The sequence below is a fragment of the Bombina bombina genome, chromosome 2 (genome assembly GCF_027579735.1).
Source record: "Bombina bombina isolate aBomBom1 chromosome 2, aBomBom1.pri, whole genome shotgun sequence".
In the NCBI taxonomy this organism is placed as follows: domain Eukaryota; kingdom Metazoa; phylum Chordata; class Amphibia; order Anura; family Bombinatoridae; genus Bombina; species Bombina bombina.
In genome coordinates, this window is record NC_069500.1 from 689,377,071 (window position 1) to 689,404,643 (window position 27,573).

General features: G+C 37.9%; 1 protein-coding gene across 1 annotated transcript in view; it reads left to right on the plus strand.

Moving 5' to 3' along the window:
* The window catches only part of SVEP1 (sushi, von Willebrand factor type A, EGF and pentraxin domain containing 1), an 802,056-nt gene that overhangs the window by 422,507 nt on the left and 351,976 nt on the right, over positions 1–27,573 (plus strand). Inside the window, exons 24-25 of the mRNA XM_053702672.1 lie at positions 12,083–12,284; positions 24,783–24,940. Of these exons, the coding sequence (XP_053558647.1) occupies positions 12,083–12,284; positions 24,783–24,940 (360 nt within the window). The remainder of the gene's footprint in view (positions 1–12,082; positions 12,285–24,782; positions 24,941–27,573) is intronic.

Here is a 27,573-nt window from a genome sequence, read left to right on the forward strand (position 1 = left end):
TACAACAGAAAATAGTGCTGCCATTTAATGCTCTTGCAAAACTGCTGCCAAATAGTTCTCCAGACATGTGCACACTCTTGAGCTTATGCCCATGTTTTTCAACAAAAGATACCAAGAAAACAAAGCAAATTTGATCATTTAAGTAAATTAAAGAGTTGGTTAACTTTGATGAATGAAAGCCCGTTTTTTAAAAATACTATTAAAAACACGGACAGTTTCATTCATCAAAGTTTAGAAAGCAGCCGTTTTGATTAAAAACTTACCTTTGTTCTTTTCACAGCCAGAGCAGCTTTCCCCACACAGAGATCCTCTCTTCACACGTCATCAATGACTAATCCGGCTTCCTCCAATCATGGCATGGCCTCAAGCAATGACTCCCCTGGGGGGGAAGCCGTTATTGGAGGAAGTCGGATTAGTCATTGATAACGTGTGAAGAGAGGATCTTTGTGTGGGGGAAGCTGCTCTGGCTGTGAAAAGAACAAAGGTAAGTTTTTAATCAAAACGGCTGCTTTCTAAACTTTGATGAATGAAAGTGCCCCTGTTTTTAATAGTATTTTTAAAAAATGGGCTTTCATTTATCAAAGTTTACCTTCACTTTAAAAAAAAAAAAAAAAAATGGCATAATGCTTGTTTTCTTGTATATATTTTTCTGTGTTGCATAAAAAAACACAGCATAGCCTAATAATATTGTCAATAATATTATCATATCAGCCAATAAGCTAGCAGTTTAGTTTTAACTTTTTATTTTATAAATTAGTTAAGAAAATGAGACATGACAGAGATTCTAAAACTTTTACGATCCCCTCTCTACACTCATACTGTATAAAATAAAATAAAAATGTATCTTAATGCAAACCCCCCCCAAAAAAAAAAAACATACTTTCTCTTGTTAAGTGTATTCAGTCCACGGATCATCCATTACTTGTGGGATATTCTCCTTCCCAACAGGAAGTTGCAAGAGGATCACCCACAGCAGGGCTGCTATATAGCTCCTCCCCTCACTGCCATATCCAGTTATTCTCTTGCAACTCTCAACAAAGATGGACGTAGTAAGAGGAGAGTGGTGTATTATAGTTCGTTTTTTAACTTCAATCAAAAGTTTGTTATTTTTAAATGGTACCGGAGTGTACTGTTTATCTCAGGCAGTATTTAGAAGAAGAATCTGCCTGCATTTTCTATGATCTTAGCAGAAGTAACTAAGATCCATTGCTGTTCTCACATATTCTGAGGAGTGAGGTAACTTCAGAGAGGGAATGGCATGCAGGTTTTCCTGCAATAAGGTATGTGCAGTTAATATTTTTCTAGGGATGGAATTTGCTAGAAAAATGCTGCTGATACCGGATTAATGTAAGTTAAGCCTTAAATGCAGTGATAGATACTGGTATCAGGCTTATTAATAGAGATGCATACTCTTATAAAAATGTAATATAAAACGTTTGCTGGCATGTTTAATCGTTTTTATATGTGTTTGGTGACAAAACTTATTGGGGCCTAGTTTTTTTCCACATGGCTGGCTTGATTTTTGCCTAGAAACAGTTTCCTGAAGCTTTCCACTGTTGCAATATGAGTGGGAAGGGCCTATTTTAGTGCTTTTCTGTGCAGATAAAAATACTGACAGAGACATTCAGCTTCCCTCTGCATGATACAGGACATCTCTGAAGGGCTCAAAAGGCTTCAAAGTCGTGTGTGAGGAGGGTAACAATCACAGTAGTCTGTGGCAGTTGTTGTGACTGTGTTTAAAAAACGTTTTTGTCATTTATTATTCTGTTTTTGTTATTAAGGGGTTAATCATCGACAGATAGTGATTGAGAGAGTGCACAGAATAGGGCAGCTAAGAACTAAAGCTGATGGTGCGCAGATACCAAGGCAAGTGATAATGAAATTGTTAAATTTTCAAGATAAAGTAGATCTGTTGAATGCCTATCGCAAAAAGAAGGAAGTTTTTTTAGAAGGTGCTAAACTATTAATGTTTCAGGACTATTCAGTCGAAACAACAAATAGGCGGAAGGTTATGGCCCCTCTATGCACACGCATTATTAAAAAAGGTTTTGAAGCATTTTTACTATATCCAGCCAGGATAAAGGTCCGTAAAAATAACACCTGGCTTATGCTAAATACATATCAAGAAGCTAATATGTTTTTAGAGGAGAATGCTTAAGAATTTGTGTTGGCTCTTTAAGAAGATGAAAGAATCATTCTCTATAACAGTGATGATGCATACAATTGATGATGTTTTTAAGTTTAAGTGTTGTTTTCTGCTAGTTTCTCTTTTTCCCTTCTTCCTTTCACTCCTATTTCTTTCTTCTTCTTGCCTTCCCCACATGTTTTCCCCTTGCCCCCCCCCTCCTCCAATAATGAAGTTGCAAGAGGTTTATGGGACATATATTATAGTATGGAGCATAAAGCTAAAAAGGGACTTAAGGTTTTTTAAATCTATAGAATGACAGAGATGGTAAACATTAATCTGATATCTTGGAATATCAGAGGCATAACAAACCCAATCAAAAGAAAAATGGTCATAAAAAATCTTAAAAAACTTAAATGCAATGTAGCATTTTTACAGGAAACGTATGTAACCCAAAAGGAAGTAAATAAACTGAAAACAGATTGGGTGGGTGAAGTTATTGCTTCAGTTGGAACTACCAGAAAATGTGGGGTGGCTATTTTGCTACATAAAAACCTAAACTATAAGATTGCTCAATTAGAAATAGATGCAGAGGGACGGTTCATTATCATGCAGATAAAGATAAAGGATCAAATGTATATATTGTGCAATATTTATGGACCTAACAATCAAAGCCCAGATTTCTGGGAAAAAATAAAAACTAAACTGACACCACATATAGAAAGCAATCTGATAGTGGCAGGAGATTTCAACCTAGTCTCTCAACTTCCATTAGACAGATGGCCGATCAAAGTGAGAGATCTAGGTCGAGAGAAAAGTAATATCACGCGTTTTCGAAAATTTAGAAATACGTTAAACCTAAAGGATGTGTGGAGGATTCAGAATCCTGAGTCAAAAGCGTATACATGCAAATCCAATACATATAAATCATTATCACGGATAGATTATATATTAATAAATGAAAGGCTTGTTGGGACTGCTGAGGCAGATATAAGTTCAATTATTATATCAGACCATGCTCCAATTTCTCTATCCTTATCAATGGGTTCGGCAAGTAGAAATTGCCCCTCATATCTTTTCCCAAAATATTTATACTTTAATCCTAAATTTCAGAATTGGTTAATAGAGGCCTGGAAAAAGTATGAATCCTTGAATAAGAATTCAGTTAAAAGCCCTGAGACATACTGGGAAGCCTCGAAGGCGGTACTATGCGGTGAAATAAAGGCATATTTACATAAGATATGGAAAAAACCCAGCTCCGGGAGGGACAACTAACAAATCAGGTATCAAATGCATATAACACATACTTACATATAGCTTCGCCATCTAATTGGCAGAAATATGCTAAAGTAAAAAAAGAAAGAGACATATTCCTCCAACAAAAGCTGCCTACACGGTGGCTAGGTCTAATGCAAGGTTATATAAGTTTGGAGGAAAGATTGGTAAAAATTTAGCTAATTTAGTTAGACAAAATCAGGGCTCTAATTCCATATCTGCAATATCAGTCAATGGTAGTCGCTTAACACAGTCTAAGGACATAAGCAAAAATTTTTCAGAATATTACACCCAAATCTTTTTATCTAAGGAAATCAATGTGGATAATAAAAAAGCTTTTTGGGATACATGCAGGCTCCCGACATTGGATGAGGAAGCAAGCAAATCACTGTCTGAACCAATTAATAAAGATGAAGTCATTCAGGCAATTAAAAGTAGTAAGTTAAATAAGGCCTCAGGGCCGGACACTTTTCCGGCAGAATTTTATAAAATACTCACACAGCAAATAACGGAACCTTTATGTGACCTATATAATGCATATTACTTGCAAGGACATCCTATCTCGGGTAATTTCAGTGCCTCCCTAATAGTGCTAATTTTAAAGAAGGGCAAGGATGCAGAAAAATTTGATTCATATCGTCCTATATCCCTGCTCAATGCCGATTATAAACTATTAACAAGCATCTTAGCAGCTAGATTACAAAAAATTATGGATAAACTTATCCACCCAGACCAAACTGGCTTCTTAAAGGGCAGATCCCTATTTTCAAATCTAAGGAAACTATTATTAACAACAGAATATTATAATATTAGGAAGAAATCATATGAGGCTGATAGGGAAGACAAGGTTATCATTGCTCTCGATGCCGAAAAGGCTTTTGATTCCATTGGTTGGGATCACTTATTTACCACAGTGGAACAGTTTGGTATGAGAGGTGCCTTTCTGTCGTTTATACAAGCACTATATAAGAATCCAAAATCTGCCCTAATTGTGAATGGCAGGACCACAGAATGGTTTCAACTGGCGCGAGGCACTCGACAAGGGTGTCCACTCTCCCCACTACTCTTCAATCTTTGTATTGAACCACTGGCGATAGTATTACGCAATACCATCAGGGGGATTAGACTTGGGGAGACAGACATTCAAATCTCCCTTTATGCAGATGATTTGCTTGTATTCCTCTCCAATACTAAGGAGAATATTCCTGTATTACTGAGTATATTGCAGCGATATGGTTCATTCTCAGGTTACACAATAAATGATAATAAATCAGAGATTATGTGGCTAAATAAGACCAGAGACTCTCTGGGGGCTTTGCCCTTTAAGGAGGTTAAAATGATTAAATATCTAGGAATTAATGTCACAAACTGCCCGGAAGAGTGGTACCGAGCTAATATCGATGGCGTCATTAAGAAAATCCTAGAGGATATCTCTAGATGGACATCATTTACATTAACACTAGCCGCCAAGATAAATCTCATAAAAATGATCGCACTGCCCAAACTTCTGTATATAATGCAGAATATCCCACTGTTTCTACGTAAAGGAGATATAAATATATTAAATTCAGCTTTTAGGAGATTTTTATGGGGAAAAACAAAGCACAAAATGTCGATAAAAAGACTATCTCAATCCAAGGAAAACGCAGGCTTCGCCCTTCCCTCAATATATAATTATAATCTGGTCTGCTTGATGAAGATAGTTCCAGATTGGTTATTAGATATGGATCAGCTAACGCCTCTGGATGTAGAAGCTGGCCTTTTTAAACCGTATAGCCTAAAAGCCCTAATACATATGAGGCAAAGAGACTGGCCTCCTTTACTCAAAGTTATGTACACCTTTAGAAATCCTATCATAGCCTGGCAAAAATTATGCACGGCGGTAGGTGTCAATTTTCAGTGTTCTAGATATCTACCAATCCAGAATAACCCACTCTTCCCCGCAGGTTCTGATACCGAAATTTTCACGAGATGGAAGGTAGGGGGCTTAGACTACTTTGCACAATGTATTGATGAAGATAGACAAGTTATTCATTCATTTGGCTCCTTAAAAGAAAAATATAATCTCCCTAACCGCGATATGTTCGGCTATTTTCAAATCAGGCATTTTCTCAACATTACAGCACTTGCAGATTTTTACATAAATTGGGAAATACTAACTAAAGCTCTGTCACGCCGTCAGCTTGGTAGAGCTTCCATATCTCATTGGTATAATATATTATTTAGTAAAGAAGGTGTCTATGGCATGGAACGGCTCCATGAGAGATGGTCATTAGACATCCCGCAATTGGAGCTTAAGACAATCCAAGAAAGTATTGACAGGGCTTGGTCAGCGACACCTCTGTTATCTTGGCGTGAATCTCATCTTAGATTAATTAATAGGACCTATATCACCCCAGAGAAGTTAGGGAAGTGGAATAATAAGCAAAGATATGAATGTACACGCTGCCACTACCTAAATGCCAACTTGATCCACTGCATCTGGGCATGTCCCAAAGTCAAACAGTTTTGGGCAAAAGTCTTATTTTGGCTTTCAAAAACCCTAAAACTTAAAATTTCTTTGGAGATGGAGGAAATCATCTTTCTAAGGCAATACGATGATAGGGCGGGAAATATAAAGTTTGTTAATTTCATAATTTTAGCCGCTAGAAACATTATTTTTTCTTCCTGGAAAGCTAATAAAGGCCCTATGCTCACCTCTCTTTTGAACATGTTAGACTCCAAATTAATTTATGAACAATATGAGACGCAGATATCTTCTGAAAAAGAAATTGCCAAATTTTTCAGGAAATGGGGAGATTACATTCTCTCCAATACACTGGAAGTTCAAAGAAGCCTCATCGCTCCCTTTAAACACTCTGAATGGATTCAGAATGCTGTATTGAGAGGGGAATTCAGTAGTGATGTAATCACTTAATTTCTGTTGGTCCCGGTCTCTTGGAGAGGGGGGGGGGGAGTGGGAATTCAACTTAAGTCTCCCTTATCATCATTCCTATTTTATTTTTTTTTTATTTTTTTTCTCTTTTCTTCTTTCTCTCTCCTTTCTTCTTCCTTTTCCCAGTCCTTCTCTCTTCTTTTCTTATTTTCTGCATTTTTCCTTTATTGGTACACTATACCTATGTTGGGTTATTGTTTGTTCAAAAAGATGAAAATGTTTTGAGGCACAGGTTTCTCAATTTCTACTCCAAGAACTATTATTGGATTAGGTTGTAGAACTCGGTAAAAGCATTTTGTATTTTTTAATAGGTATAAGCAGTTGTATATAACACCAATCACGAAATATGTTCACCTTTCATTGTATTACCTGATCCACTTATTTGTGTAACCTGACCCTCTTTTCAATCAATAAATAAAATTAAAAAAAAAAGGGGTTAATCATCCATTTGCAAGTGGGTGCAATGCTCTGCTGACTTGTTACATACACTGTAAAAATTTTGTTAGTGTAACTGCCTTTTTTCACTATTATTTCAAATTTTGTCAAAATTTGTTTCTCTTAAAGGCACAGTAACATTTTTTATATTGCTTGTTAACTTGCTTTAAAGTGTTTTCCAAGCTAGTCTCATTGCTAGTCTGTACAAACATGTCTGAAACAGAGGATACTTGTTCATTATGTTTAAAAGCCATGGTGGAGCCCCATAGGAGAATGTGTACTAAATGTATTGATTTCACCTTAAACAGTAAAGATCAGTCTTTATCTATAAAAGAATTGTCACCAGAGGGGTCTGTCGAGGGGGAAGTTATGCCGACTAACTCTCCCCACGTGTCGGACCCTTCGCCTCCCGCTCAAGGGACGCACGCTAATATGGCGCCAAGTACATCAGGGACGCCCATAGCGATTACTTTGCAGGACATGGCTGCAATCATGAATAATACCCTGTCAGAGGTATTATCCAGATTGCCTGAATTGAGAGGCAAGCGCGATAGCTCTGGGGTTAGACGAGATACAGAGCGCGTAGATGCTGTAAGAGCCATATCTGATACTGCGTCACAATATGCAGAACCTGAGGACGGAGAGCTTCAGTCTGTGGGTGACGTCTCTGAATCGGGGAGACCTGATTCAGAGATTTCTAATTTTAAATTTAAGCTTGAGAACCTCCGTGTATTGCTTGGGGAGGTATTAGCTGCTCTGAATGACTGTGACACAATTGCAGTGCCAGAGAAATTGTGTAGGCTGGATAAATACTATGCAGTGCCAGTGAGTACTGATGTTTTTCCAATACCTAAAAGGCTTACAGAAATTATTAGTAAGGAGTGGGATAGGCCCGGTGTGCCCTTTTCCCCAACTCCTATATTTAGAAAAATGTTTCCAATAGTTGCCACTACACGGGACTTATAACAGACTGTCCCTAAGGTGGAGGGAGCAGTTTCTACTTTAGCAAAGCGTACCACTATCCCGGTTGAGGACAGTTGTGCTTTTTCAGATCCAATGGATAAAAAATTAGAGGGTTACCTTAAGAAAATGTTTATTCAACAAGGTTTTATTTTACAGCCCCTTGCATGCATTGCACCTGTCACTGCTGCTTGACAAGCTTAGAACTCTTAAGCTAGCTAACTCATTTGTTTCTGATGCCATTGTTCATTTGACTAAACTAACGGCTAAGAATTCCGGATTCGCCATCCAGGCGCGTAGGGCGCTATGGCTAAAATCCTGGTCAGCTGATGTGACTTCAAAGTCTAAATTACTCAACATTCCTTTCAAGGGGCAGACCTTATTCGGGCCTGGTTTGAAAGAAATTATTGCTGACATTACTGGAGGTAAGGGTCATACCCTTCCTCAGGACAGGGCCAAATCAAAGGCCAAACAGTCTAATTTTGTGCCTTTCGAAATTTCAAGGCAGGTGCAGCATCAACTTCCTCTGCTTCAAAACAAGAGGGAACTTTTGCTCAATCCAAGCAGGCCTGGAAACCTAACCAGTCCTGGAACAAGGGCAAGCAGGCCAGAAAGCCTGCTGCTGCCTCTAAGATCTAGTAGAGGGCAGACTCTCTCTCTTCGCCCAGGCGTGGGCAAGAGATGTTCAGGATCCCTGGGCGTTGGAGATCATATCTCAGGGATATCTTCTGGACTTCAAAGCTTCTCCTCCACAAGGGAGATTTCACCTTTCAAGATTATCTGCAAACCAGATAAAGGAAGATGCATTCCTAAGCTGCGTACAAGATCTCCTTGTAATGGGAGTGATCTATCCAGTTCCGCGGACGGAACAAGGACAGGGGTTTTAATCAAATCTGTTTGTGGTTCCCAAAAAAGAGGGAACCTTCAGACCAATTTTGGATTTAAAGATCCTAAACAAATTCCTCAGAGTTCCGTCATTCAAGATGGAAACTATTCGAACCATTTTACCCATGATCCAAGAGGGTCAGTACATGACCACAGTGGACTTAAAGGATGCCTACCTTCACATTCCGATTCACAAGAATCATCATCAGTTCCTGAGGTTTGCCTTTCTATACAGGCATTACCAATTTGTAACTCTTCCATTCGGGTTTTTTTACAAAGTTTCTGGGCTCACTTCTGGCGGTCCTAAGACCGCAAGGCATAGTGGTGGCTCCTTACCTGGACGATATCCTGATACAGGCGTCAAGCTTTCAAATTGCCAAATCTCATACAGAGATAGTTCTGGCATTCCTGAGGTCGCATGGGTGGAAAGTGAACGAAGAAAAGAGTTCTATATCTCCTCTCACAAGGGTTTCCTTCCTAGGGACTCTAATAGATTCTGTAGAAATTAAAATTTACCTGACGGAGTCCAGGTTATCAAAACTTCTAAATGCTTGCCGTGTTCTTCACTCCATTCCGCGCCCCACGGTGGCTCAGTGCATGGAAGTAATCGGCTTAATGGTAGCGGTGATGGACATAGTGCCATTCGCACGCCTGCATCTCAGACCACTGCAATTATGCATGCTCAGTCAGTGGAATGGGGATTACACAGATTTGTCCCCTCTACTAAATCTGGATCAGGAAACCAGAGATTCTCTTCTCTGGTGGTTATCTTGGGCCCATCTGTCCAAGGGTATGACCTTTCGCAGACCAGATTGGACAATTGTAACAACAGATGCCAGCCTTCTAGGTTGGGGTGCAGTCTGGAATTCCCTGAAGGCTCAGGGTTCATGGACTCAGGAGGAGAAACTCCTCCCAATAAATATTCTTGAGTTATGAGCAATATTCAATGCTCTTCTGGCTTGGCCTCAGCTAGCAACACTGAGGTTCATCAGATTTCAGTCGGACAACATCACGACTGTGGCTTACATCAACCATCAAGGGGGAACCAGGAGTTCCCTAGCGATGTCAGAAGTCTCCAAGATAATTTGCTGGGCAGAGACTCACTCTTGCCACCTGTCAGCGATCCATATCCCAGGTGTAGAGAACTTGGAGGCGGATTTTCTAAGTCATCAGACTTTTCATCCGGGGGAATGAAAACTCCATCAATTGGTTCTCCGTTGGGGCAAACCAGAATTGGATCTCATGGCGTCTCGCCAGAACGTCAAGCTTCCTTGTTACGGATCCAGTTCCAGGGACCCAGAAGCGGCACTGATAGATGCTCTAGCAGCGCCTTGGTTCTTCAATCTGGCTTATGTGTTTCCACTGTTTCCTCTGCTCCCTCGTCTGATTGCCAAAATCAAACAGGAGAGAGCATCGGTGATATTGATAGCGCCTGCGTGGCCACGCAGGACCTGGTATGCAGACCTAGTGGACATGTCATACTTTCCACCATGGACTCTGCCTCTGAGACAAGACCTTCTAATACAAGGTCCTTTCAATCATCCAAATCTACTTTCTCTGAGACTGACTGCATGGATATTGAACGCTTGATCCTATCAAAGTGTGGCTTCTCAGAGTCAGTAATTGATACCTTAATACAGTCACGAAAGCCTGTCACCAGGAAAATTTACCACAAGATATGGCGTAAATATCTTCATTGGTGTGAATCCAAGAATTACTCATGGAGTAGGGTTAGGATTCCTAGGATATTGTCCTTCCTCCAAGAGGGTGTGGACAAAGGATTATCAGCTAGTTCTTTAAAGGGACAGATTTCTGCTCTGTCTATTCTTTTACACAAGTGTCTGGCAGAAGTTCCAGACGTTCAGGCATTTTGTCAGGCTTTAGTTAGAATTAAGCCTGTGTTTAAACCTGTTGCTCCTCCATGGAGCTTAAACTTGGTTTTAGAGTTCTTCAAGGGGTTCCGTTTGAACCCCTTCATTCTATTGATATCAAACTTCTTTCATGGAAAGTTCTTTTTTCTGATGGCTATTTCCTCGGCTCGAAGAGTCTCGGAGTTATCTGCCTTACATTGTGATTCTCCTTATCTGATCTTTCATTCAGATAAAGTTGTTCTGCATACAAAACCTGGGTTTTTACCTAAGGTGGTTTCTAACAAGAATATCAATCAAGAGATTGTTGTTCCATCATTATGTCCTAATCCTTCTTCAAAGAAGGAACGTCTTTTGCATAAATCTAGACGTAGTCCATGCCTTGAAGTTTTACTTACAGGCTACTAAAGATTATCGCCAAACATCTAACCTGTTTGTTGTTTACTCTGGACAGAGGAGAGGTCAGAAGGCCTCGGCGACCTCTCTTTCTTTTTGGCTTTGGAGTATAATCCGTTTAGCCTATGAGACTGCTGGACAGCAGCCTCCTGAAAGGATTACAGCTCATTCTACTAGAGCTGTGGCTTCTCCCTGGGCCTTTAAAAATGAGGCCTCTGTTGAACAGATTTGCAAGGCTGCAACTTGGTCTTCCCTTCATACTTTTTCCAAATTTTACAAATTTGATACTTTTGCTTCTTCGGAGGCTGTTTTTGGGAGAAAGGTTCTACAGGCAGTGGTTCCTTCCATTTAAGTTCCTGCCTTGTCCCTCCCATCATCCGTGTACTTTAGCTTTGGTATTGGTATCCCACAAGTAATGGATGATCCGTGGACTGGATACACTTAACAAGAGAAAACATAATTTATGCTTACCTGATAAATTTATTTCTCTTGTAGTGTATCCAATCCACGGCCCGCCCTGTCCTTTTCAGGCAGGTCTAAATTTTAATTAAACTACAGTCACCACTGCACCCTATGGTTTCTCCTTTTTTGGCTTGTTTCATTCGAATGAATGGATATGGCAGTGAGGGGAGGAGCTATATAGCAGCTCTGCTGTGGGTGATCCTCTTGCAACTTCCTGTTGGGAAGGAGAATATCCCACAAGTAATGGATGATCCGTGGACTGGATACACTACAAGAGAAATACATTTATCAGGTAAGCATAAATTATGTTTTTGTTGTGAATATTTGGAACCATAGTCTGTCTGTCCCTCTGTTTCCAAATCCAACTGCTGTTAGCAGCATGAACTTTTAATCTGATTATTACGTTTTTTGCTATAGCTTTCAACCATGAAGATCTGCAAAATAGTCAGAAACATTCCATGAAGGTCAATATAACATAATAATATCATTAAAGCACATGTTTTTGTATTTACCTATTCGTTAAAAAGTGATGACCCTAGAAATATTGAATACACAATTAATTCAGCTTTACTTATTCAAACAGAGTCTATTCAGATTTATTACTTAGAAAATGAAGAGCTCTGTACAATATTTATACAAAAAAACAATTTAATGGTCTAAGAAGGTTGTAGTTATGTATGAGCAAAGAGAAATTAGCCTTCCTAAAGTTTATCATTTTTTTTCTAATTTTTGCCATCTCAGGTTCACAATGTGAAATAGAAATTGATGAATGCTTATCAAGGCCTTGCTTAAATAACGGTGTCTGTGAAGATCAGAAAGCGGATTTCCATTGTCTGTGTCCTCTTGGATATACTGGCAAAATATGTCAGGAAAATATTGATGAATGCCTGAGCAGGCCATGTAAAAATGGGGCATCTTGTGCTGATGGTATCAACAGCTTCAGGTGAAAATATTGAATTATTTATAAATTGCTTAATGCTAGAGGGAGTATCTCAATTTATCCAGAAATCCCTAGTGATCAGTCATTTATTTAATAGGATATTTAGCTTTTTATTGAAATTACTTAAAGGGACATAATACTCATATGCTAAATCTCTTGAAACTGATGCAGTATAACTGTAAAAAGCTGACAGGAAAATATCACCTGAGCATCTCTATGTAAAAAAGAAGATATTTTACCTCACAATCTCGTCAGCTCAGCAGAGTAAGTTCTGTGTAAAAATTTATACTCAGCTGCTACCAGCTGCAGGTAAAAAAAAAAAAAAATGAAGAAATGAACTGCAGCCAATCAGCATCAGCAGTGCTGAGGTCATGAACTCTTTTACTGTGATCTCATGGGATTTGACTTAACTCTCATGAGATTTCATAGTAAACTTCCTTTACCTGATTGGTGAAATAAGATGAGAGTGCACGAGGCTCATCCCCTAAGCTGTCCTAGGACAGAAACACTAAAATGCTGCTTAGAAATCCTTTACAATGGGATGTGGCTACTGAGGAACTTTTGAGGTAAAATATCTTTCTTTTTTACATAGAGATGTTTAGGTGATATTTTCCAGTCAGCTTTTTACAGCTATACTGCATCACTTTCAAGTGTTTAAACTTTTGGGTATTATGGCCCTTTAACAATACAATAGCTCCTTAAAAAATTGCATTATTCCTGCAGGCTTTTAAACAACAGCACAGTACATAATTATGCCTTCAATAATGTGCTGCGATTTTAAAATACATATCTATTTAGCAACATTTGCTGCAATGAAAGATTCACTCTTGCACTGACTATGTCAGACCTACAAAAAAGGGCATATACTCACACAGCGATTGACACTAAGGGCTCCATTTATCAAATGCTGAGTAGACATTGCTGCATGTGCAGAGCATACACTGTCTGCATTTATCATTGCATAAGCATTTCACCAGAATGGCTTGTGCGATGCCACCTGATGCTCAACGGCCGCTAGCTGGGTCTGTTAATCATCCCGGGATGATATGAGGTGAACAGGTTAAGGAGCAGCAATCTTATAACTGCTGCTTCTTAATTTTCACTTCAAGCAAGCATAAAACCATGGGTCTCCGAAGCATCAACCGCTGCTTGATAAATGGAACCCTATCTTCTTTTCTCATGAACCAGGCATTTAGTTTCAGACCCTTCACCCATCTCAAGCTGAAGGAAAGAAAATTTAGGAGTAATTTGCAGAAACACTTTTTCACAAAGAGAATGATTTATTCATGGAATAAACTTCCACAAGAGGTGGTAATGACAAACACTGTGGGGACTTCAAGAATGCCTGGGATAAGCACAAGGCTATCCTACAAACAAGATAAGTTTATACTTTTAGGAAATATTGGGCAGACTTGTTGGGCTTATGGTTCTTATCTGCCGTAAAAAAACTGTTTCTATGTTCATAAGGCGGACTATCTATGTTCCCCTACACATAAAGTTAAATAATGGTAATCAATTAGTAATACTGATGCTCATTGGTTTCAGTACAGATATTGATTTAATTTAATAACTCTTCACCAGGAATCAGCAATATGTGTTTCTGTTAGGTAATGTTAACATTCAGCAGCTATGGACTTTGAGCCTGTAAAGACAGGAATGTCAGAATAAATGGTAGAGCACCTTAATGAGCAATATTGGCTTTTTTCATCTTTCTGCACATGACGGAAACACCGCATATATTATGAGTTGAAAGTAAACGTGTTCGCTCAAGCACTAGTGAATTTATTGCCAGTTGGGTTAGCGCGACTTGAGATCTCGCGTAAAGGGTAGGGGAAAAAAACAAGGTTGCATTAAACATGACTTAAATATATGTAAATGTACAGTTACACTCATATGAACACTGTCTGTTAGAAAAAATAAAAAAATGATATAAGGGCTCAAAGATAGATGATATAAGGTGTTTGGAGAAAAAAAAAAGTCTGCAAAGGGCTTTTTACTTTCAACTTGTAATACAAGAGCACCCTGACACACGCAAAAAGCCTCCGTCTAGCGCGAGTGGGAGTGCAAAATAGCACTCCACTCATAATTTAGCCCTAGATGTGTTCAGCTAAGTCACAGTAGTGCTGCACTGGTGCTGACTTTAAAGGGATAGGAAAGTCAGAATTAAACTTGCATGATTCAGATAGAGCATGTGATTTTAAGACACTTTTAAATTCACTTCTATTTTCAAATGTGCTTCATTCTCTTAGTATCCCTTGTTAAAAAATGAATACGCACATATACAGTAGTGAGAGCTGCTGCTAATTGGTGCCTGCACACATTTGTCTCTTGCCTAAATAGATATTTTCAGCTTCCTGTCAGTAGTGCAATGCTGTCCCTTAAGCAATGGATAACAAGAGAATGAAGAATTTGATAATATAATTAAATTGGAAAGTTGTTTAAAATTGTATATTCTATCTGAATCATAAAATAAACATTTGGGGGTCTAGTTATCAACGTGTCTACTTTTCCTGCCTTCGCCAGCCCAATACGCCCGCCTAAGCTCGCCTCACATCGCCGCCGCGGACCTGCAAAAATTCGCCTAAGTTATCAAAAAAGCTGTCAAAAAGCCGCGCACCAAGTACGGGGCGATGAGCAGCGGACTGTGATAGTTATCACTCATCCAATCTCGCTGCTCTTCGGCTTTTTCACAGCTTTTTTGCTAGCCTGTCACTAAGCACCCAGACTATACTATACTGTTCTACCCCCTATACCGGCGCCCCCGGAGCCTCCCGCAACTAAATAAAGTTACTAACCCCTAAACCGCCACTCCTAGACCCCGCCGCAACTCTTATAAATGTATTAACCCCTAAACCGCCGCTCCTAGACCCCGCCGCAACTCTTATAAATGTATTAACCCCTAAACCGCCGCTCCCTGACACCGCTGCCACCTACATTATACCTAGTAACCCCTATCCTGCCCCCCCTATACCGTCACCCTCTATAATAAAGTTATTAACCCCTATCCTGCTGATCCCGCACCTCGCCGCAACTAAATAAATAGTTTAACCCCTAAACCGCCGCTCCCTGAACCCGCCGCAACCTATATTAAATTTATTAACCCCTATCCTGCCCCCCTACACTGTCGCCACCTATAATAAATTTATTAACCCCTATCCTGCCCCCCACTACACCGCCGCCACTGTAATAAAATTATTAACCCCTAAACCTAAGTCTAACACTAACCCTAACACCCCCCTAACTTAAATATTAATTAAATAAATCTAAATAATATTTCTATTATTAACTAAGTTAATCCTATTTAAAACTAAATACTTACCTGTAAAATAAACCCTAATATAGCTACAATATAAATAATAATTATATTGTAGCTATCTTAGGATTTATTTTTATTTTACAGGCAACTTTGTATTTATTTTAACTAGGTACAATAGCTATTAAATAGTTATTAACTATTTAATAGCTTACCTAGCTAAAATAAAGAGAAATGTACCTGTAAACTAAAAACTAACCTAAGTTACAATTACACCTAACACTACACTATACTTTAATAAATTATTCCTATTTAAAACTAAATACTTACCTGTAAAATAAACCCTAAGATAGCTACAATATAATTAATAATTACATTGTAGCTATCTTAGGATTTATATTTATTTTACAGGTAACTTTGTATTTATTTTAGCTAGTTAGAATAGTTATTAAATAGTTATTAACTATTTAATAACTACCTAGCTAAAAGAAATACAAAATTACCTGTAAAATAAATCCTAACCTAAGTTACAATTAAACCTAACACTACACTATCATTACATTAATTAAATAAATTAACTACAAATAACTACAATTAAATACAATTACATAAACTAACTAAAGTACAAAAAATAAAAAAAGCTAAGTTACAAAAAAATAAAAAAATAAGTTACAAACATTTTAAAAACATTACAACAATTTTAAGCTACTTACACCTAATCGAAGCCCCTAATAAAATAACAAACCCCCCCAAAATAAAAAAATGCCCTACCCTATTCTAAATTAAAAAAGTTCAAAGCTCTTTTACCTTACCAGCCCTTAAAAGGACCTTTTGTGGGGCATGCCCCAAAGAATTAAGCTCTTTTGCCTGTAAAAGAAAAATACAACCCCCCCCCCAACATTAAAACCCACCACCCACATACCCCTAATCTAACCCAAACCCCCCTTAAAATAACCTAACACTAATCCCCTGAAGATCATCCTACCTTGAGTCGTCTTCACTCAGCCGAGCAGCGATGGAACCGAAGTGGACATCCGGAGCGGAATAAGTTATCCTCCAAGCGGCGCTGAAAAAATCTTCCATCCGATGAAGTGATCCTCCAAGCGGTGCTGAAGAAGTCTTCCATCCGGGCGATGTCATCTTCCAAGAGGCGCTGAAGAAGTCTTCTATCCGGGCGATGTCATCTTCCAAGCCGGGTCTTCAATCTTCATCCCGCCGACGCGGAACATCCTTCTTTACCGACGAATGAAGGCTCCTTTAAGGGATGTCATCCAAGATGGCATCCCTTCAATTCCGATTGGCTGATAGGATTCTATCAGCCAATCGGAATTGAGGTAGGAAAAATCTGATTGGCTGATTCAATCAGCCAATCAGATTCAAGTTCAATCCGATTGGCTGATCCAATCAGCCAATCAGATTGAGCTCGCATTCTATTGGCTGTTCCGATCAGCCAATAGAATGCGAGCTCAATCTGATTGGCTGATTGGATCAGCCAATTGGATTGAACTTGAATCTGATTGGCTGATTCAATCAGCCAATCAGATTTTTCCTACCTTAATTCCGATTGGCTGATAGAATCCTATCAGCCAATCGATATTGAAGGGACGCCATCTTGGATGACGTCCCTTAAAGGAGCCTTCATTCGTCGGTAGTCCGTCGGTAAAGAAGGATGTTCCTCGTCGGCGGGATGAAGATTGAAGACCCGGCTTGGAAGATGACATCGCCCGGATAGAAGACTTCTTCTATCCGATGAAGTGATCCTCCAAGAGGCGCTGAAGAAGTCTTCTATCCGGGCGATGTCATCTTCCAAGCCGGGTCTTCAATCTTCATCCCGCCGACGCGGAACATCCTTCTTTACCGACGGACTACCGATGAATGAAGGCTCCTTTAAGGGACGTCATCCAAGATGGCGTCCCTTCAATTCTGATTGGCTGATAAGATTCTATCAGCCAATCGTAATTGAGGTAGGAAAAATCTGATTGGCTGATTCAATCAGCCAATCAGATTCAAGTTCAATCCGATTGGCTGATCCAATCAGCCAATCAGATTGAGCTCGCATTCTATTGGCTGTTCCGATCAGCCAATAGAATGCGAGCTCAATCTGATTGGCTGATTGGATCAGCCAATTGGATTGAACTTGAATCTGATTGGCTGATTCAATCAGCCAATCAGATTTTTCCTACCTTAATTCCGATTGGCTGATAGAATCCTATTAGCCAATCGGTATTGAAGGGACTCCATCTTGGATGACGTCCCTTAAAGGAGCCTTCATTCGTCGGTAGTCCGTCGGTAAAGAAGGATGTTTCGCGTCGGCGGGATGAAGATTGAAGACCCGGCTTGGAAGATGACATCGCCCGGATAGAAGACTTCTTCAGCGCCTCTTGGAAGATGACATCGCCTGGATCGAAGACTTCTTCAGCGCCGCTTGGAGGATCACTTCATCGGATGGAAGATTTCTTCAGCGCCGCTTGGAGGATAACTTCTTCCACTCCGGATGTCCACTTCGGTTCCATCGCTGCTCGGCTGAGTGAAGACGACTCAAGGTAGGATGATCTTCAGGGGATTAGTGTTAGGTTATTTTAAGGGGGGTTTGGGTTAGATTAAGGGTATGTGGGTGGTGGGTTTTAATGTTGGGGGTCAGCCAATAGAATGTGAGCTCAATCTGATTGGCTGATTGGATCAGCCAATTGGATTGAACTTGAATCTGATTGGCTGATTCAATCAGCCAATCAGATTTTTCCTACCTTAATTCCGATTGGCTGATAGAATCCTATTAGCCAATCGGTATTGAAGGGACTCCATCTTGGATGACGTCCCTTAAAGGAGCCTTCATTCGTCGGTAGTCCGTCGGTAAAGAAGGATGTTTCGCGTCGGCGGGATGAAGATTGAAGACCCGGCTTGGAAGATGACATCGCCCGGATAGAAGACTTCTTCAGCGCCTCTTGGAAGATGACATCGCCCGGATCGAAGACTTCTTCAGCGCCGCTTGGAGGATCACTTCATCGGATGGAAGATTTCTTCAGCGCCGCTTGGAGGATAACTTCTTCCACTCCGGATGTCCACTTCGGTTCCATCGCTGCTCGGCTGAGTGAAGACGACTCAAGGTAGGATGATCTTCAGGGGATTAGTGTTAGGTTATTTTAAGGGGGGTTTGGGTTAGATTAGGGGTATGTGGGTGGTGGGTTTTAATGTTGGGGGGGGTTGTATTTTTCTTTTACAGGCAAAAGAGCTTAATTCTTTGGGGCATGCCCCACAAAAGGTCCTTTTAAGGGCTGGTAAGGTAAAAGAGCTTTGAACTTTTTTAATTTAGAATAGGGTAGGGCATTTTTTTATTTTGGGGGGGTTTGTTATTTTATTAGGGGGCTTAGATTAGGTGTAAGTAGCTTAAAATTGTTGTAATATTTTTAAAATGTTTGTAACTTATTTTTTTTATTTTTTGTAACTTAGCTTTTTTATTTTTTGTACTTTAGTTAGTTTATGTAATTGTATTTAATTGTAGTTATTTGTAGTTAATTTATTTAATTAATGTAATGATAGTGTAGTGTTAGGTTTAATTGTAACTTAGGTTAGGATTTATTTTACAGGTAATTTTGTATTTCTTTTAGCTAGGTAGTTATTAAATAGTTAATAACTATTTAATAACTATTCTAACTAGCTAAAATAAATACAAAGTTACCTGTAAAATAAATATAAATCCTAAAATAGCTACAATGTAATTATTAATTACATTGTAGCTATCTTAGGGTTTATTTTACAGGTAAGTATTTAGTTTTAAATAGGAATAATTTATTAAAGTATAGTGTAGTGTTAGGTGTAATTGTAACTTAGGTTAGTTTTTATTTTACAGGTTAATTTCTCTTTATTTTAGCTAGGTAGCTATTAAATAGTTAATAACTATTTAATAGCTATTGTACCTAGTTAAAATAAATTGAAATTTGCCTGTAAAATAAAAATAAATCCTAAGATAGCTACAATATAATTATTATTTATATTGTAGCTATATTAGGGTTTATTTTAAAGGTAAGTATTTAGTTTTAAATAGGATTAATTTAGTTCATAATAGAAATATTATTTAGATTTATTTAATTAATATTTAGGGTTAGTGTTAGACTTAGGTTTAGGGGTTAATAAATTTATTAAAGTGGCGGCGGTGTAGTGGGGGGCAGGATAGGGGTTAATAAATGTATTATAGGTGGCGACGGTGTAGGGGGGGCAGATTAGGGGTTAATAAATTTAATATAGGTTGCGGCAGGGTCCGGGAGCGGCGGTTTAGGGGTTAATATGTATAGAGTAGCTTGCGGTGGGCTCCGGGAGCGGCGGTTTAGGGGTTAAGACATTTATTTTAGTTGCGGTGGGCTCCGGGAGCGGCGGTTTAGGGGTTAATATGTATAGAGTAGCTTGTGGTGGGCTCCGGGAGCGGCGGTTTAGGGGTTAAACACTTTATTTAGTTGCTGCGGTGTAGGGGGGGACAGATTAGTGGTGTTTAGACTCGGGGTACATGTTAGGGTGTTAGGTGTAGACAGCTCCCATAGGAATCAATGGGATGTCTGTCAGCAGCGAACTTGTACTTTCGCTATGGTCAGACTCCCATTGATTCCTATGGGATCCGCCGCCTCCAGGGTGGCGGTTTGAAAACCAGGTACGCTGGGCCGTAAAAGTGCCGAGCGTACCTGCTAGTTTTTTGATAACTAGTAAAAGTAGTCAGATTGTGCTGCACTTGTGTGCGGAACATCTGGAGTGACGTAAGAATCGATCTGTGTTGGACTGAGTCCGGCGGATCGAAGTTTACGTCACAAAATTCTACTTTTGCCGGTCTCTAGCCTTTGATAACTAAGGCGAATCAGCCTCGCCACAAATACGCTGCGGAATTCCAGCGTATTTGAGGTTGACGGCTTGATAACTAGGCCCCTTGGGGTTTACTATTCCTTTAACTGTAAGTTTAACACCTTTGCAGGAAGTAAACACATAGATATATGCAAGCAAATGTGAAATAATAAAACGCTCTAACATATTATACCATTTTCTATTTGCATCTTTATGTCCCTTTAAGTGAAAAACAATTATACACATGAAGCAGTCATTATAAGTATTAATTAGTGCAATTATAAAATGCCCTAACACATGAAAGAGTTTTTGTTTTGCACCTTTATGTCTATTGAAGTGAAAAATAAAGTAAATTAATTAGATGCCATGTTTCCCTTTTGCTTAGTTTTTTGTGTCCATGTATCTCTGAGAACTCTTCCCCTGCATAAATCCATCAGAAATGCTCAGAAAAGACAGTTTGTTATAGGTTTTCAAATTTTTACTTATTCCAAATGTAAGAAATACATGGTAGTTTAACTAATTCAAACAGCCAGGCTTCTAATGGATTGGAATACTGATAACATTCTTATTAAGTTATTTTTAAAGTTTTGTACAGCAAATAGAAATTAACTGGAATAGGTCGCACAATTAGGATATTGTTTAGCAGTCTAAATAAATTAGCAAAAATACTTCTGTTAAAATATATGACAGCATAAATAACTTTAATCATACATAAAAACTTCTGCTTATACATGTTTGCCTATTAGACATGCCCATTACACATGCTTTCCACCTTTTTTAAAAAAAGTACATGCTATGCTCATTATTATACACTGACAGAATTTATTATACAACATAACAAAAGCTGTAAGGGCTGAGTTTTATTGATCAATTGTTAACAACTAGATTACAACACACAAATAAAAAAAATTCACTATAACAGAGCTGTTATTTTTAGATTTATTATTTATTATTAGAGATGTGCATTCGGCCTTCAGACGAATGTAAATTCATTGAAATCTCTAGAGTCATTTGATATACGAACAGCCAAATACATTATTGGAGTAGACAGACGAAAAAGGAATAATTGCAAAATCGATTTGTTCATTCATTTATTGTTTGTTCATACCTCAAGCTAAATCTCTCCAAACTGAGATCCTTATTTCCCCCCCCTTCTTCCAAAATCTCCACTCCCAATCTCTCTATAACTGTTGAGAACTCCATCATTACCCCTACCCCTCTTGCCTCCTTCATTGATAAACCCCCTTAGCATGTAAACTTAAGAGTCCAGCTGTTTGTAGATCACCTTCTTAAGAGCTAACTACAACAGTGTGACTCTTGGCAGGGCCCTCTACCTGTTTGATCCCTATAAATGTTTTGTTGTATTCTGCATTTGTTTATAGCGCTGCAGAATCTGTTGGCGCTCTACAAATAACCGATAATAATAATAAAATAATAATTCATGCTGTCTGGCACCAAAAAAAGGTGCATGAATAGGGGGAATTAAGTTTTATTGTTTGGTTAATAAGCTCCTTTGTTTGTAATGATGTACAGGGGGTCTGACCATTCATTTGTCCATCTTCACCTGTCCAATCCTGACAGAGTCTCACTAATGTCTTATGTTACAGACAACCGGTCAAGCACTAAATGCTGGATTTTAGTCATACAGAAGTTGTATGTTTTTTATCATTGAAAATGTGGCTCTTTTAATTGTTTGAATCTTATTGTGTAATGTAATATTTGTTAGAATTAATTGTCTATATTATCTGTTCCCATTAGAAATAACGGTAACAAATCCAATATTGGCCTGAACCGAATCCCCGCATAGACGAAATTCGTACGAACCAAATGAAACTTTCAGACAAAACTACATTTTGCCTGTGTAAATGTCTATTTGTTATCTACGTTGACCTGGTTGGGTGGTACCCTATTTAGGGCCAGATTACAAGTGGAGCGCTAAATATCACTTGCGTGCAAGCGATATTAGCATGCCACTGAGTAATAGCAGCGCAAGTTAATGTGCTCTGGTATTACATAGAAACATAGAATTTGATGGTAGATAAGAACCAAAAAGGCCCATCAAGTCTACCCATATTACATGTTACTTTTTCCTTAGGATAACCTTATGCATGTCCCAGGCATTTTTAAATTCCTTTACAGTCTTTGTGTTTACCACCTCAAATGGTGTTCATTCCATGAATCCACCACCCTTTCTGTAAAAAAATGCTTCCTTAAATTTCTCCTGAATCTGCTACCTTCTAACTTTAGATTGTGACCCCTTGTTTTTGGCATTTATTTTTTTGTGAAAAATGCTTTCAGCTTCTATTTTATTAAGTCCCTTCATATATTTGAAGGTTTCTATCAAGTCACCTCTTTCCCTTCTATCCTCTAAACTATACATACTTAGATCATAGAGTCTTTCTTTGTACGTTTTATATTTTAGACCATGTACCATTTTAGTAGCCCTCTTTGGACAGCTTCTAGTTTATTTATATCTTTCTGAAGATATGGTCTCCAGAACTGTATACAGTATTCCAGATTTGGTCTAACTAATGATCTGTAAAGTGGCATAAGAACCTTGCTATTTCTGCTACTAAAACCTCTTCCAATGCAACCAAGCATTTGACTGGCCTTGCTGGCTGCACTGCGGCATTGTGTACCAAATTTTAAATCATCTGAAATAATAATTCCCAAATCCCTTTCTTCTTTAATTACAGTCAGTAATGTACCATTGAGACTATAATTGGCCTTTGGGTTTTTGGATCCTATATGCATAATTTTGCTCTTGGTAATATTAAATTTCAGATCCCATTTATTTGACCAGTCCTCTAGTTTATTAATATCACAGTTACTAGTTAAGTGCCCGCATTTGCATTGCTAGGAAGCATTGTGCTCATGAGAGCGCACTTCCATAGGCTCCAATAGGAGCCTTGTTCTTATGCTGTCGGAGACGACATCAGAACCTTAGCGCAGCAAAGGAGGGTAAGTCATGCAGTGAATGCAGCATTTTTAAATATATTTATGTAAACACACAGTTCCCTTAGACCACAATGTAAAGATATTTTTTTAACTAACACCACACACCCATCAACTTTAAAACCCCAAAACTGCATAGTTCAGTTGTTTTTTATATAAAAAAAAACTTAAAGGGACAATTAACACCAGAATTTTTGTTGTTTAAAAAGAAAGATAATCCCTTTATTACCCATTCCCTAGTTTTGCATAACCAACACTGTTATAGTAATAACCTCTTTGATTACCTTGTATCTAAGCCTCTGCAAAATGCCCCCTTATTTCAGTTCTTTTGACAGACTTGTATTTTAGCCAATCAATGCTCACTCCAGGGTAACTTCACATGCATGAGTTCAATGTTATCTATATAAAACACATGAACTAATGCCCTCTAGTGGTCAAAATGCATTCAAATTAGAGGCAGTCTTCAAGGTCTAATACATTAACATATGAACCTCCTAGGTTTAGTTTTCAACTAAGAATACCAAGGGAACAAAGCAAAATTGGTGATAAAAGTAAATTGGAAAGTTGTTTAAAATTGCATGCCCTATTTAAATCATGAAAAGGTTTTTTGGACATGACTGTCCCTTTAAATTGTTTTATTAATAAAAAACTATAATGCCCTCTATTTTGAGGGGATTTGGCACACTTTTAGAAAATTAACCAGTGATCTAATCTCTGTTTAATTTTCAGAGTGCTAGTTGCTACCGTGAGCTTGCGGTAGCAATAACCAGCCACTTGTAATGGCTGATTATTTATTGCGCCCCCACAAACGGGCAAGCGGTAATTCAGCACTCCACTTGTAACCTAAACCTTAGTAATTTCCCTGTAGCACTTAGATAAGACTAATATGCATTAATGTAACCTATAGCTATATTGGCATTTAAGTTACAATGATCAGTTTAAAGGGACACTAAACCCTAAAATTTTCTTTCATTATTCAGATAGAGAATACAAATTTAAACAACATTACAATTTACTTCTATTATTTATTTTGCTTCATTATTTAGATATTCTTAGTTGAAGAAAAAGCAATGCACATGGGTGAGCCAATCACACAAGGCTTCTATGTGCAGGAACCAATCAGCGGCTACTGAGCGTATCTAGATATGCTTTTCAGCAAAGAATATCAAGAGAATAAAACAAATTAGATAATAGAAATGAACTAAAAAGTTGTTTAAAATTGCATGCTATTTCTAAATCATGAAAGAAAAAATTTGGGTTTCATGTCCCTTTAACTACAGCAATATGTACATTTTCCGTGCAATCGATATATGACTTATTTCCCTTTAACACAAAAAAATAGCAAATGTTTGTGATGCACTGAATTACAATACTAAAAGGCCCTTTCATTTTGATGAACAATGTCTTGCGTCTTCTTCAAAAGTCCAATTTTGTTTTTGATCAATAATGAGTTTCTTTTAATGTTTCAGATGTCATTGTGTGGAGGGCTTTATTGGGCACCAATGTGAAATGAATGTCGATGACTGTGAATCTAGTCCGTGCCTGAATAATGCTACTTGTATAGATGGTTTGAATTCGTACATCTGTAAATGTCTACCAGGATTTTCTGGCAGCAGGTGTGAAACAGGTATTATTAAATGCTTACATCACAGCTACAATATTCTGTTACATGAGCTAGAAAAGGAGATGAAATAAAAAATACAAACTGCTATTACCTAATCAGAAAATGTGATTTAACGTTAGTCCCTTTATGTAATGAGTGAAATAAATCGCACCATTCATAAAACATTTATAAAACATGTGGTATATATTTTATTTGTGAACATTATAAATTGCAGCTTTTATGACACTCAAAATATGTATTTGATATTTGAACATTATCTTTAGCAGTATATTTTTAGATAAATTATGTGTCAGATTTAGCTGACAGGTTTTGAGAATCAAATGTTATTTATATGGTAAAACCAATGGAAAGGTAAAATGGTATGAAAATGTCATTCATATTAATTATATTTGCTGTTTTAGACAATTCAGGCAGATGTTAATAGGTTGACCTCTAACAAAAATTAGAGAAATTAAAGTTGTCTAAAGGGATAGTCTAATATAAAATTGACATTTTCTAATTTGTTAGTGAATTACATATTTTCATTACTGACCCATAATGATGAGTTTAACCCACACAACTGGGTTAAATACATAGGTAAAGTACCTAGAAAGACACCGCTGGTCATTGGCAGGGTGGGACATGTTCTGGAATAATAATAAAAAAAATATTTGAAATGCTACTTTTTTGTTGCAACACATACAAATTAGTTTAATCTGATATATTTTGTTTAGATTACAAGCGAAGTGCAATTGATAGCTTAGTGTGTCATCTTTTGCTCAACCTCACACAAAGAATATTGCACAATCTGACATTACAAGTGGATGGATAAATATTTTAAGCAAAGCATCTTAAGGTAGCTGAAACTATTTTAGTGATCCTATATTTTTAATAGATAACATAGGAAGTGCTATTAGCATGCTTATTGCGCTTATATTACGCGGTGTGTTAGAAGGATATTAAAGAGTAAATCGGCATATGATGTATTCAAAGCCGATATTAGCATTAGAATAATATCAAACTTTTTTGATTACCTCCTGCTGAGGACAGTTAGGGAAGATAAAAAAAAAACTGCCAATAAAAGATGCTGTGCAAACAAGGCTATTTTGAAACCCTGTTAGATAATTACTTTAACAATCCTATGTTTCACACAGCCTTGTTCGTACAGACTTTTTAATTGCCTGTTTTATATCTGTCCCTGTCTGAAGTTAAAATACAGGAAAATGGGACAAAATAAATAATGAATGTATATTACAAAGTTTTTTAACTACTCATAATTATATTATCATTTTATATTACATTATACTCATACTGTTTAATATCCCTTAATGTTTTGCGTTTGAGCTCAATTCAAAATACATCTGTAAAATGTAGTGTTTTTTAAGACCTGAAGTAAACCGTTATTATTAATAGTATAGTACAGAACTACATAAAGAACTCCACTGCTTGTGCACCATTGGCTTAGAGAGCCATCAGCATAGTGCTCAAGAGATTATACAACATGAATGTTACTGTGTGCCCCAATAGAAGATTATTATGTGAAGGATTTAGAGCCCCACACTATCCGACATGCAGATGTTACTGTGTCCTCAACTAACCCTCAAGTGCTAAAAACTAAATATGAGCACACACATAGAACCACAATTGATTGTGCTTGAGTGATTTAAAAATCACACTATAACACACATTTTTGCACTTCACATAAAATCTAGACCTTTATAGGAGATCTGTAAATGTTTTTCTCAATGCTAGGAACCCCGTATTGAGACTACATTTTTAGGATATATTTGTTTGAGTTGTCACAAAACCTCACATTTAAGATATGTTTCCCAGCTAATATTCAGCTAGATTACGCGTTTTGCGTTATGAGTCAAATAGCATTGTTATGGCCTATAATGCTTCATTTTACCTAACACTGTTATTACGAGTCTTTTTGGTATAGGTGTACCGCACACCTTTTAGCCAGTCACGCAACGTCGGTACCGCACTTTGGGACTCCCATAGCGCCAGTATTACAAGTTTGCCTGGGAGGCCAAAAAGTGAGCAGTACAGCCTATAACGACAAGATCCGTACCGCCATCTGAAGTCAGTAGTTATGAGTTTTATGCTACAAATCTGTAACATAAAACTCATAACTTAAGTGTTACAAAGTACATTAACACCCATAAACTACCTATTAACTCCTAAACCGAGGCCCCCCACAATGCAAACACTATATTAAATGTATTAACCCCTAATCTGCCGCTCCAGACATCACCACCACTATTAAAATGCATTAACCCCTATTCTGCCACTCCCCTACATTGTCACCACTATTATAACGTTTTTAACCCCTAAACCCTCCTCCCACACTGCCGCTATAATAAACCTATTAATCCCTAAACCGCAAGCCCCCACAACGAGATATACTAAAATAAACTATTAACCCTTAAACTGAAAGCCCCCCACAACGAAATATACTATAATAAACCTATTAACCCTGAAAACCCCCCACAACAAAATATACTAAAATAAACTATTAACCCTTAACCTAACGACCCCTTAACTTTATATTACAATTACAATTTCCCTATCTTAAATTAAATTAAAACCTACCTGTCAAATTAAATAAATTAATTTTAAACTAACAATTAAACTATTATAATTATTAAACTAAA